General features: G+C 34.7%; 1 protein-coding gene and 2 pseudogenes across 2 annotated transcripts in view; 1 reads left to right on the top strand and 2 right to left on the bottom strand.

Moving 5' to 3' along the window:
- Window positions 1-13,308, bottom strand: part of TAOK1 (TAO kinase 1) — a 150,239-nt gene that overhangs the window by 40,629 nt on the left and 96,302 nt on the right. For both annotated transcript variants that reach the window (XM_044390773.3, XM_026517755.4), the window contains 3 exons: window positions 6,919-7,012; window positions 4,773-4,854; window positions 1,240-1,407 (listed from right to left, as the gene is read on the bottom strand). In XM_044390773.3, the coding sequence (XP_044246708.1) occupies window positions 1,240-1,407; window positions 4,773-4,854; window positions 6,919-7,012 (344 nt within the window). The remainder of the gene's footprint in view (window positions 1-1,239; window positions 1,408-4,772; window positions 4,855-6,918; window positions 7,013-13,308) is intronic.
- Window positions 2,467-3,004, bottom strand: LOC113269070 (60S ribosomal protein L34-like; annotated as a pseudogene).
- Window positions 4,890-4,980, top strand: LOC113269214 (U6 spliceosomal RNA; annotated as a pseudogene).

Here is a 13,308-nt window from a genome sequence, read left to right as displayed (position 1 = left end):
TTCCTCAGAATATATTGTCTAGCCTATACTTCTTTCATCAATTTAACATTAATTCCCATCTATTTTTTGTAAATTAAAAAATATATATTAGCTGTACATTTAATCACATTCATAAAAATGTTTTTATGAAGTAACCAGGCAAGCCATGGTGTCTGGGCACCAACATTTTAGTAGTCTTACCATACCAAGATTCTATAAGATATGGAGAATTTCATACAGACATATATATATATACACACACACACACACACATAAAAGTTCGTGTGTGTGTGTGTGTATACACACACACACACATATATATATACACACATATATATATATATCTATATATATGAATGGACTTTTCTTACATCCCTAGCCTAAAAGAAAGAGATGCTGTTATAGATTTAACTACATTAGAATTTTTTAAATTTTGTTTTCCTGAAATATTTTATATATCAAAAAAAGCTCAAAATAACTTTTTTTTTTTTAAGATTTATTTACTTTAAACAGAGAGAGAACATGGGGTGGGGGTAGGGGAAGGCAGAGGGAGAGCGAATCCCAAGCCGACTCTGCACTAAGTGCAGATAGCTCCACAAATAAGTTCTATATATATATTTTCTTGTGAGGAAGTTCTGTAACATTTCTACTACAAATTTATATTTCCATACTCTCTAAAAGGCAATATGGCAACATGGAAAGAACCTAGCCTTGAGAGTGAGATACATGAATCCGAACCCATATTAACCTATGATGAGTTAACTACTCTGCGCTTTGCTTTACTCATCTGTAAAATGAGTATTTTAGAACTGTGCAGATGGAATGAAATCATACAGAACTGAAAAGAATCAAGTACCCTTAGAGCACAATGCTTGGTAATTCTAAAGACTTCTGAATGAGTACTGTCAACTTCCATAGTCTGTAATTTAAAATACTTCCAAAAGCATGTCCCATGGAATCAGACAATAAGGCAAAAGAGGGGTCAGTATCCAAAAAATTTGATGGGGACTGGATTAAAGTTGAATAGGGTTCTTTAATAAAATACTTTGCAGAGCTTTACTATATCAATGAGCACCACAAAGGGGCTGGGTTTAAAGAATGCAAAACCATTTTTCCCACCTGCGATCTTACAGGACCAGTGTTAAGAAAACACAATCTGGGAAGCACTAACATAAAACATTCATGGCAAGACAAGGTGCATAAGGGAAGAAGCCAATAAAGAAACAGAGCTCAATATCTGAGTCGTTTCTAAGTTATTACCTCCTCTTCTTCCTGTGCTTCTACTGCTGGTCCATTATGTGCCTCCTGGAAAAGGAGTTTCTTCATCTTTCGATACTGCAGATTGTCCAGCTCTCTTACTGCATCCTTTGTCCTTTGAATGAGATCTATTAACACTGTTTCAGGGCGCTCACGAAGAACAAACATGTGCTGGATAAGAACAGAAGGTAAAAGTCAAGTTGAAACCTGTATATTTTTTCAATTAGTACGAATGTACTCCTTTCTCAGACTGTAGTTACTGTCTTAAGTAATCACGATAGATAACACATATAACCTATAGCTATCTAATTCTATTACACTTTTGACTTTTTGTATTTACAAAACTGTCATCTACATATATACACTCTGGGCATACATAACTACCCCTGTACATCTTATGGAAACATGATACTTTTGTTGGCCAACTGAAAATGCAATGCTGAAATAATCAAATAGTCTAATTAAACACTAAGAATTAAGTCCAATTAGAGCCCTAAATAAGGGCTAAATAAAAGTTTACAAATTCTTAGAACGGATTTCGTAGAAAAGGTATGTTCACTTCTGAGTTATATTAGGTTTCAACAGGAATGTATTTATGGTGAATTATGTAACATAAACTTGGATATTATGAGTTCCTTTAGATGTTGCATGAACAGTACTCCATAAAACACTAGCAGTTATTTAAAAGCTATTATATTAGTGATTTTTACTACTAACATTTAATAAGCTTACTAACACAGAAAAACAGAAACAATTACACCATTAGAATTATCCCTGTTATATTGATTTATTTCTTTATAGAAATTTTCTATGTATAAATCTTGTTTTGTAGGTACATAGTTAGCATATAGATTGCAGAAAGACACCTTTTGCCTTGAGTTCTATAAAATGTACCTGAATTCTTATAATACTTTTACCTTTGTAGTTCAAATGTATTTCTCTCTAAAGAATTTTTTCTTTTGCCTTGTGATTTTTTAATTACTCAAAAAAGCTTCATTTTTTAATTTAGCCTTTTTTTTTTAAGTACAAGGCTTGAACTCATGACCCAGAAATCGAACACTGAGGTGAGATCAAGAGCCAGATTCTTGGGGCGCCTGGGTGGCGCAGTCGTTAAGCGTCTGCCTTCGGCTCAGGGCGTGATCCCAGCGTTCTGGGATCGAGCCCCACATCAGGCTTCTCCGCTAGGACCCTGCTTCTTCCTCTCCCACTCCCCCTGCTTGTGTTCCCTCTCTCACTGGCTGTCTCTATCTGTGTCAAATAAATAAATAAAATCTTTAAAAAAAAAAAAAAAGAGCCAGATTCTTAACCAACCGAGCCACCCAGGCACCTCTTTATTTAGCTTTCCGACGCTGTGCTTGTACCTTCAACACTTTCACAACAATTTCCTGCTCCTCAATAGGGAAAGCACACTTGATCCAGTCGTGAACACACTCAGTACACATGGAACCACCACAGGCTCTACTGACGTGTTTTTGTTTTAGACAATCTAGTAAGAACTGCAGATGTCATAACATGAACTCCTCAAAGTTGGCCTGGGTGCACAACACATGCGGATTTGGGTGCTTTTCCAGCTTTCTTGGTATAAAGGTAAATGACTCTATTACCAGGGGTTCAGGACAGCCTAGTTTTGTTAGACACTGTATTGCCTGATATTCAACAGTATGTCAAATGCTGGACCATTCTGAATGCCTATGGATGTCATCCCCCGAAGAGGAAAAAGCTTCTCTAAAGAATTTTAACTATACGATATTTTATTCTACTTTCATTGTCGTTTTGTTACTTCAAGTTCATAAACATATTGCCTATTGATTATTTCATCAAATGTTTATGCTAAAATCATTTAACCATTACCCTAATTCTAGACAGTTATTTCCAATTTTTAATTTTTTTTTAAGATTTTATTTATTTGAAAAAAAAGTAAGAGTGAGAAGCTGACTTCCTGCTGAGCAGGGAGCCTGATGCAGGGCTCGATCCCAGGACACTGGGATCAAGACCTGAGCTGAAGGCAGACACTTAACGACTGAGCCACCCAAGCTCCCCCAATTTTTAATTCTGAGATAGCTTCATACATTGAAAATTTTTTCTATTAACTCTTTCCATGATAAACTGCAACAGAAATATAATTAGGCCAAAGAGAAAGAAGTACTTGATAGATACTTCCTATCATTTTCAATTTCCTGCTATAAATCAGGAAAATGAATACTATATGCAGACTTGGGATCTCATCACCAAATATCTGGCCCTGGTGGGTTGGGTTATTACCAAAACAACTTCTTTTGCTTATATAAGGCAAGTGTAAGAAGCCAGTCAGATTTTTTTCTTTTTCCTGAGCCTTAGCTTGGTATGTATCACTATCTACGATACTCAATCTTCTTATCCAAAAATAATAAATCTTAAATTTCTAAGTTTGATAGTTTTCTACATACAGATCTTGCTTATTTATCACTAACATAATTCCTAGCTATACTAAGCTAGGTGAGTACCTATTGCAGCTATTGTGAGTACCTATTTATTCAGGCTTTCATTTCTGAGACTATGAGTGAGCTTACTGCCTAGAATCCCACAAGCATTACTGAAACTCTACTGTTCTTATATATACCGTGGTGGCAAATAATTCTCTCTCTATATATATATACAGACACACACACACACACATAAGATCTTTTCAATTTCTTTGTGTCTTTAACTGATGTGTGTTGGTGAAAATAAACTGAACCTCTCTGAAGTTCTAAAACATTCATGTAAAAATAGTCTGCTTAAATCTTATAGTGAAAAATCAACAATGTTCCTGAGGGACACAAGGAGAAAGAGTCAAATCCTACTTACTATTGTGTTATCTAGATGTTTTAAGAACCATATTACATTCAACAATATTATTATTGCTATTAATAAGATGGTCAAACTCCAAATGAAATAATAAATTTTTTAGAACCAATCACGTATTTAAATTAAGCTACCAAACCCACTGAAAACCGAACAGAATTTACATGATTCTTAAAATATTTTCATTGCCAAGTTAGAAAAATACATTTCTAAAAAGGAAACAGAAACATGATATCCATATTTAAGATTTTTTTGAAAGCTCTTTTCTCCCACAATATTTATGTAGATATACATTTCTTTTTCATATTATTTTAATATAGGACAGATGAATATATAAAATATGGCAGATATAAAAAGTAAATCCAAAGTTAAACTATGTTTTACTAACTTTAAAATATGACATTGTTTCACATGAATTAAAATGTGGAGTTATAACTCAGGAATACATTCTTACACATATAAACAGCCAATTGGTACTATTTGGTATATTTATATATTCTATTCAGACATGGTAAAGCACTTAATTAATTCTGAAAACACAAATGAAAAAACTTTGTACCTAAGAAAAGTTCCAAAAGAGAACAGTATATAAAATTAGTATTTTGGTAAAAATTAATAGAGCATATTTAATATTGATTCAAAATCAAAGAAGAATAAAATACATCTTTTAAAATAATTTCTTAGGGGTAGAAAACAGACTTAGTAAAACTGACCTTTAAAAGTTCCTCTGATGTAGGGCGATCTTGAGGGATTTTCTGGAGGCAAGAATCTACAAAGTTGCGAAAATAATCAGACCTATTGTAAAGGAAAGTATCAAGTGAACATATTGCTATTTCCTTTTAAAACACATTCATAAAAAATACAGAGAAGATTAGCATCCTGGGCAAGGATGACATGGAAATTGATGAAGTGTACATTTTTGAGCACAGGGTGTTGTATGTAAGTGTTGAATCACTAAATTCTATACCTGAAACCAATATTACACTGTATATTAACTAACTGGAATTTAAATAAAAACTTAATTTAAAAAATCCATAAATCAAGGCATGCACCTATTGGTGGGAGGGGGAGTAGAAAAGGAATAATAAATAAAGCAAATACAATATACTACAGATTTTATATACGTCTATGAAAAGCCATCTAAAGCAACCAATGAATCTGTACCATTTTCCAAAAATAAATTTGGACTATTTAAAAATCCCACTCCCACAATTCAAGAAACAAACAAGCAAAGGTAAAAAAAAAAAAAAAAAGAGAGAGAGAGAGAGAGAAAGAGAGAGGTAAACCAAGAAACAGACCCTTAGCTATAGAGAATAAACTGATGGTTACCAGAAGGGAGGTGGGTGGGGGGATGGTGGAAATAGGAGATGGGGACTAAGGAGTGCACTTGTCATGATGAGCATGGGGTGATGTACGAAAGTGCCGAATCACTATATTGTACACCTGAAACGAATAGTACACTACCTAACTGGAATTTAAATTAAAAACTTTAAAAAAATCCCACTCCCACATATTTAAATAGTGTAACTTGTTCTATATTTAGGCAAAATTAAGGAAGCCAATTTTTTCTTCTTTGCATTCAAATTTAAGATAACATTCAATTTTTTTTCTCTTCTTTAAGCCATCTCTCTTTCCTGTCTGCCCCTTGGGTCATCTTCTATGCAGCATTTTTAGAACATCAATCTATTTGCTTTGGAGGGAGCAGTTTTGTACCTATGTATTTCTAAGCAAATGGATAAATCTTCCATTAAGCCCACAAAATCAATTAGGATACCTTTTAAAACATTAGAAATCTGCAACATATTATTTTACACAGTGTTATTGATGAGAGTTCAGTGAGGAAGGTAGTAATATTTACTCTATCAGTGTTTGTCTTTCATATTCACGTAAGATTTTAAGTTCCACGTAGGCAAGAATTCTTTTTTGAATCCCCAAATATCAGATAGTGTAAAGACAGTCTGTATTTAATATATGTACTATTGATATGTACCATAACGCTAAACTCTGTGCCAAAAGGTTCCTTCTAAGTATCTCTAAACAGGTAGCAAAGATCTATGAATGCACCTTAAATATGTAATCTTTAAAAAAATCAAGTTTCACTAATTTATGCATCTACTTGTCAATTTAAAAATACTTATTTAGCATGCTTGATATCCCCCTAGAATTTTTCAAATGTTAGACACTCTTGAATACATTTAGATACATATACCAAAATTTTCTATCACTGATAAAAATCCTACTTTTCTAAAACTGTCGATCTGTTCTCCATTAACTTCTTTACATAAATGAATTTAATTTTATCAAATCAAGGAAGTACCAGGAGATGGAGTAACAGAGTATTCTGAATATAAATATCATAATAACAATTAGAACAATCCCAAAGTTATGAATTACCTGATAATTCTTATAAATCATTTTACCTATGTTTTATACTTGATAAATTATAAACCATTCCCCAATAAAATATCACTATAGGTTGTAGCAATCTATGTATTTTAGTTATATAATATTAATTTTAAATTATGCTATTATATCTATTATATCTATTATTTATTATATAATCAGGGCTATATGTGTTTCTAAAGTTCAAAGAAAAATAAAATATAAATTTCTGTAAAAAGCAATACTTTTTGCTTCCATGTGGCATCATCTATCCTTTATTTCTGAACTGAATTACATATATGTTATGAAAAGCAGATGTTAACAGAAGATAAACATGATGTAAGGGTAAGATAAACCAATTTAGTATCTCTTCAGGTAATACACTTCACCTAATTGAAATAAAATCATTTTCATAACATTATAAAAAAGTATCTAATTTATACAATGTTGAGTAATATATATCTCAGCAATACTCACCATTCATTAGACTGTAGTGTAGGGGATTCATTTTGGGCTATGTGATATAAGGCACTCATTGCATTCATATTAAATAAAGGAGGCTTCCTTTCCGCTGTAAAAGAAAGAAACTTTCCTGTTAAAATATGTGCCTGTTATATAAGGGCATGCAAACACTGATCAAAAAATTGGGGGGGCGGGCACCTGGGTGGCTCAGTCAGTTAAGCGCCCAATTCTTGATTTCAGCTCAAGTCATGATCTCAGGGTCGGGAGACTGAGTCTCAGTTGGGCTCTGCGCTTGGTGTGGAGGCTGCTAAAGACTTTTTTTGCTCCCTCTCCCTCCGCCCCTCGCCCCCTCTCTCTCAAAAAAATTAAATTACATTAAATTTAAAAAAATTTCAATGTTTTTTCTTTTCGTAAAGTCTCAAACTTAGCAAAAAAAATTACATGTAGAGCTAGGATCTTTTTCAAGTGAGTCAATTTACACTAAGTTGCTGGCCTAATGCCCTACCATCCCCAAATACTTTAGTGTATATTTCCTATAAATAAGAACCTTCCACTAAAGAACCATAATTAAATCAGGCCATTAATACTGATACATAACTATCATCTAATCCTCAACTCCCATTCAAACTTCAATCAAATGTTCCAATGATGTCCTTTGTAGCAACAGCAAGCCTTGATCATTTGCATCAAAGAAAGTGTGCATCTTATCTAAATTACTAAATTAACATAAAATTGTTCATAATATTTCCCTATAATCCTCTTAATACTTGTAAAATGTGTAGTGATGTCACTTCCCATTCCTGATACTGGTCACTTGTGTCTTCTTTTTTTCCTGATCAATCTGGCTAGAGGTTTATCAACTTTATTTTCTCAGAGAACAAGTTTTTCTTAAAGATTTACTTATTTATTTTAGTGAGAGAGAGGGAGGGAGCTCACGAGCATAGGGGAGGGGAGGAGGGGCAGAAGGGTTGGGAGAGAGAATCTCAAGCAGACTACCCGCTGAGTATGGAGCCAGCGCCGGGCTTGATCTCATGACTCTGAGATCATGACCTGAGCCGAAATCAAGAGTCCCGAGCTTAACGACTGAGCCACCCAGACGCACCTCAGAAAACCAGTTTTTTGTTTCACTGGTTTTCTCTATTGTTCTGTTTTTTATTTGATTCCTGCTTTGATTTTAATTTTTACTTCTTTATTTGAGAGACAGAAAGAGCATGAGCAAGCAGCCAAACACGGGGCTTAACCCCAGGACCCTGGGATCATGACCTGAGCAGAAGGCAGACGCTTAACTGACTGAGCCACCGGGCACCCCACCTGCTTTGATTTTTTCAAATTCTCTTTGTTCTACTTATTTTGGGTTGAATTTACTCCTCTTTTTTCTTTTCCTTTCTTTTTCTTAAGTAGACTCCATGCCTGATGTGGGGCTTGAACTCACAACCCCAAGATCTGAAGCCACGTGCCCTACCGACTGAGCCAGTCAACTGCACTTTGCTCCTCTTTTTCTAGTCTCTTAAGGTAACCGCTAAAGTTCATAACCTTGACAATTCTGAAGTATGCAAGACTCCTGAATGTCCCTCAATTTGGGTTTGTCCTATGATTACATTTGGGTTATACATCTTGGGCAGGAGCATCACAGAAGTGTTCTAGTTTTCTCACTGTATTCTGTGAGATGATGCATGATTTTGAATGCTTCCATTATTGATGGTGTTCACACTGGACCAATTAAAGCTGTCTGTCAGTCTTCATGGTAAGTTTGTTTCCTTTGTAATTAATAAGTATTTTTTGAGAGGGTACTTTGAATCTATGTAAACATCCTGTTTTTTTCATAAAACTTTCATTTTCCTCTCTATTTATTTATAATAAATAAGTTCGTTATTGTTGTTTTTCCTTGCACAAGTTTTGAAACCCCATTCCAACCCCATACAGTGTGAACATTTCTTTATCCACTCAGTTTCTTTTTTTTTTTTTTTTAAAGATTTTATTTATTTATGTGACAGAGAGACAGCCAGCGAGAGAGGGAACACAGCAGGGGGAGTGGGAGAGGAAGAAGCAGGCTCCCAGCCGAGGAGCCCAATGTGGGACTCGATCCCGCAACGCTGGGATCACGCCCTGAGCCGAAGGCAGACGCCTAACAACTGAGCTACCCAGGCGCCCCATCCACTCAGTTTCTAAAACCCAACCTAAACTGGGTCACTTCTCTGCAGTGTGGCCCTCCTCATCAGTCTTCATAAGGGAAGCTCTTTTCTTTTTGATCAGGGACAAACACTGTATCAGGCCACCCCAAATATAGATGTTCTCCTTAGACTCTGACCCTATAGGATAGGAAGTTTCCCCTATTGTCACTTCTTTACCCTACTTGGACTCTGACACCCCATGCTGAGCCACCTCCATGGCATATGAGGGGGTCATTGCCCCTAACTCCCATGTTGTTCAAGGGTCGACTGTATTGTTGAATTCAGTTTGCTAATATTTTGTTGAGGGTTTTCTGGATCAATGTTGATCAAGGATATTGGCCTGTAATTTTCTTTTCTTTCAGTGTCCTTTTCTTTTTAAAAAGAGACCTTTTGGTATCAGGGTAATGCTGGCCTCATAAAATGAGTTTGGAAGTGTTCCCACTTCTATTTTTTTGGAAGAGCTTGAGAATTAGTATTAATTCTTCTTGATATGTTAGAACTCACCAGAGAAACAACCTGGTTCTGAACTTCTGTTTGTTGGAATGTTTTTGATTACTAATTTGATCTCCTTACTAGTAATCAGTCTGGTTAGATTTTCTATTTCTTCATGATCCAGTCTTGGTAGGTTGTAAGTTTCTAGGAATTTATCCATTTCTTCTATGGTTGTCCAATTTGTTGGCGTCTAATTATTCATAGTAGTCTCTTGCGGTAATTTGTATTTCTGTGGTATCAGTTGTAACATCTCCTCTTTCATTTCTGAATTTGAGTCCTCTTCTTTTCATGTAAATCTAGACAAAGGTTTGTCTGTTTTGTTTATCTTTTCAAAAACCAGCTCTTAGTTTCATTGATCTTTTCTATTGGCTTTTTAGTCTCATTTATTTATGCTCTGATCTTTGTTATTTCCTTCCTTTTATTAACTTTAGGCTTAGTTTGTTCTTTTTCTAGTTCCTTGAAGTGTAAAGTTAGGTTATTTGAGATCTTTGTTTCTCAATGTAAGCATTTATCCTATGAACTGCCCTCTTAGAACCACTTTTGCTGCCTCCCATACATTTCAGTATGCTGTATTTCCATTTTCATTTATCTCAGACATCTTTATTTCTCTTTTGATTTCTTTGACCCATTGGTTGTTCAGTAGCATGTTGTTTAATCCCCATATATTCGTGGAGTTTCTGGTTTTTATTCTTATAATTGGTTTTAAGCTTAATACCATTTTGTCGGAAAAGAAGGTTAATATGATTCTAATCTTTATTAAGACTTACTTTGTGGTCTAACATATGATCTATCTTGGAGAATGCTCCATGTGTACTTGAAAAAAAATATGTATTGTGCCGCTTTTGGATGAAATGTTCTGTATATGTATGTCTGTTAAGTCCATCTGCTTCAACATGTTAAGGCCAATGTTTCCACATTGATTTTTTTGTCTGGATGATCTACCCATTGATAAAAGTGGGGTATTACAGTCCTCTACTATTATTGTATTGCTGTTTATTTCTCCCTTTAGGTGTGTCAAAACTGGTTTACATATTTAGGTGCTCCTGTGTTGGGTGCATAAATATTTACAAATGTTGTCTCTTCTTGCTGGATTCACCTCTACACCATTATGTAATGCCCTTCTTTGTCTCTCACCACAGTCATTGTTTTATTTTTTTAAATCTTTTTAAAAAAGATTTATTTATATATTTGAGAGAGACTGTGCATGAGCACACGGTGGGGGGAGGAGGGGAGCAGAAGGAGAGGGAGAGAGACACTTAAGCAGACTCTGGGGTGAACATGGAGCCCGATGTGGGGCTCGATCTCACAATCCTGAGATCACAACCTGAGCTAAAACCAAGAGTCAGAGGCTTAACCAACTGTGCCACCCAGGTGCCCCTTTACTTTTTTAATTTTTAGGAGGCTCCACGCCCAGCTCAAAGGGGCTTGAACTCATGACCTACCAACTGAGCCAGCCAGGCGTCCGTACAGTCTTTATTTTAAAGTCTATTTTGTCTGATGTAAATATAGCTACTGCACCTTCTTTTGGTTTACATTTACATGGAATATCTTTAGTCTGTTTGTGTCCTTATCATCTGAAATGAGTCTGTTGTAGGCATTACATAGATGGGTCCTGTTCAGCCACCCTATGTTTGGAGAATTTAGTCCATTTATAATTAATATTGATAGGTATGTACTTACTGTCATTTTGTTCATTGTTTTCTGATTGTTTGTAATTCCTCTGTTCCCTTCCTCTTCTCTTAATCTTTTCTTTTATGATTTGATGATTTTTTTGTATTAGTATGCTTAGATTCCTTTCTTTTGATCTTATATCTACTATAGGTTTTTGCTTTGTAGTTACCATGAGGCTTACATAAAACAACTTATATTTTGGTAGTGTATTTTAAGTTGGTAACAACTTAAGTATGAATACATTCTGAAGTTCTACATTTTTACTCTCCAAACTCCATGTTTTATGTTTCTAATGCCACAACTAACATTTTTTTATCTTGCATATCTGTTAACAAATCACTGTAGTTATTGTTATTTTGATTTATTTTCTTTTTGCTGCTTTCACTTTCTGAAATTTTATGTCCTCGACATACACTTTATAATCAGAAAAAAAATGGAAGGGCGCCTGGGTGGCTCAGGCATCTGCCTTCGGCTCAGGTCATGATCCCAGGGTCCTGGGATGGAGTCCCGCATTAGGCTCCCTGCTTGGTGGGGAGCCTGCTTCTCCCTCTCCCTCTGCAGTTCCCCCTGCTTGGGTTCTCTTGCTCTCTGCCAAATAAATAAATAAAATCTTTAAAAAAAAAAAAGTAAATTTTACTTTTATAGACACAATTGTACAATTAGGCACAAAGCCTGAAAAACAACAAACTAGGGAACTTTTTCATAGGATTAATTGTAAACAAAGATATAAACTCACCTATGAAAAATCCTGTACTTTAAGATTTCTTGGTCACAAGACATAAATAACCAAGTTACTTCAATCTTTATGATAATGAAGTATGAAAGTATTTATTAGTAACTATATTTATCAAGACCAGGGTCAGTATAATTGACTTACATTTGTTCTCCTACCTGCACTAAAAAGAACAGTTTGCTTTAACTCATTATCCTTAACTATTTAATTAATTTATTTAAAGATTTTACTTATCCTTAACTATTTTAAAGTTGAAAAGCATATAAAAGATATTATTTCTGAAGACTGCAAAGATCTAATTTGCATTGAAAATCATGCCTCTTGAGCTGTACTGTCTAGCAGGGTGGCCATTAGCCACATGTGACTATTTAAATGTAAATTTATTTAAATGGTACAAAATTCAATATTCACTTACTCAATTGCAACAGCCACATTTCAAGTGCTCAAAAGCCATGCAGATACAGAACACTTCTTTCACTGCAGAAAATTTTATTGGCCTGTGCTACTGTAGACCTTTTCTCTGGAACCAGAAGCAGGCTTAAAATGTGGTTCCTAAGTTAGCACTTCATAATTTAAAATACTTGTAAGTAAAATTTTAAAAAGTGATTATAAAATAAGATTATAAAAGCTCAAGATGCCAAAAGTATGCCTAAAACTCAAAAAATCTCTTTAAATGTCTTACTCATTTAAAATTATCTAAAGGCAGTTTCATCTTCTGATATTGCTTTATTTTAAGTGTAAAGACTCTCATTGTGAAGGAATTCTATTTTATTAGCTATAATAAAAAGAAGCTAGAGGGGTGCCTGGGTGTAGTTGGTTAAGCCTCTGAGTCTTGGTTTTGGCTCAGGTTGTGCTTTCAGGGTCATGAAATTGATCCCCAAGTCAGGCTCCATGCTCAGCCTCACCCTCTGCCCCTCCCTCTCATGCTCTCTCTCTCTTAAATAAGTAAATCTTAAAAAAAAAAAAAAAAAAAAAAAAAAAAAAAAAAAAAAAAGAAGCTAGAAAGTCTGGAAGAATAAGCCATTTCACAGAAACTGGAGTTTAGACAGATTTCTTTCTGGGCAGTACAACTGGTCAATGAATACTTTCTAATCAAATAAATATTAACATATATCAATAATATCTAACACCACCATTAAAGCAATTTCACTATCACCAAGAGGCATATGTATGTATCAACCAGCACAAGTATGTAAAAATACCCCATGGGCAGAGTATACTAACCAGCTTCTCTACATTTATACCCAGGTTTCTTAAGAAATTAATTAGGATCTACCTGCAGGAAGAACTGAGGTTAAAAGAACTGAGGTTAAAACACTTTCAGATGGAAAAAACATT

Source organism: Ursus arctos, unplaced genomic scaffold (assembly GCF_023065955.2).
Source record: "Ursus arctos isolate Adak ecotype North America unplaced genomic scaffold, UrsArc2.0 scaffold_24, whole genome shotgun sequence".
In the NCBI taxonomy this organism is placed as follows: domain Eukaryota; kingdom Metazoa; phylum Chordata; class Mammalia; order Carnivora; family Ursidae; genus Ursus; species Ursus arctos.
The sequence above is the reverse complement of the archived record's forward strand: the minus strand, read 5'-3'. Positions and strand labels throughout refer to the sequence as shown.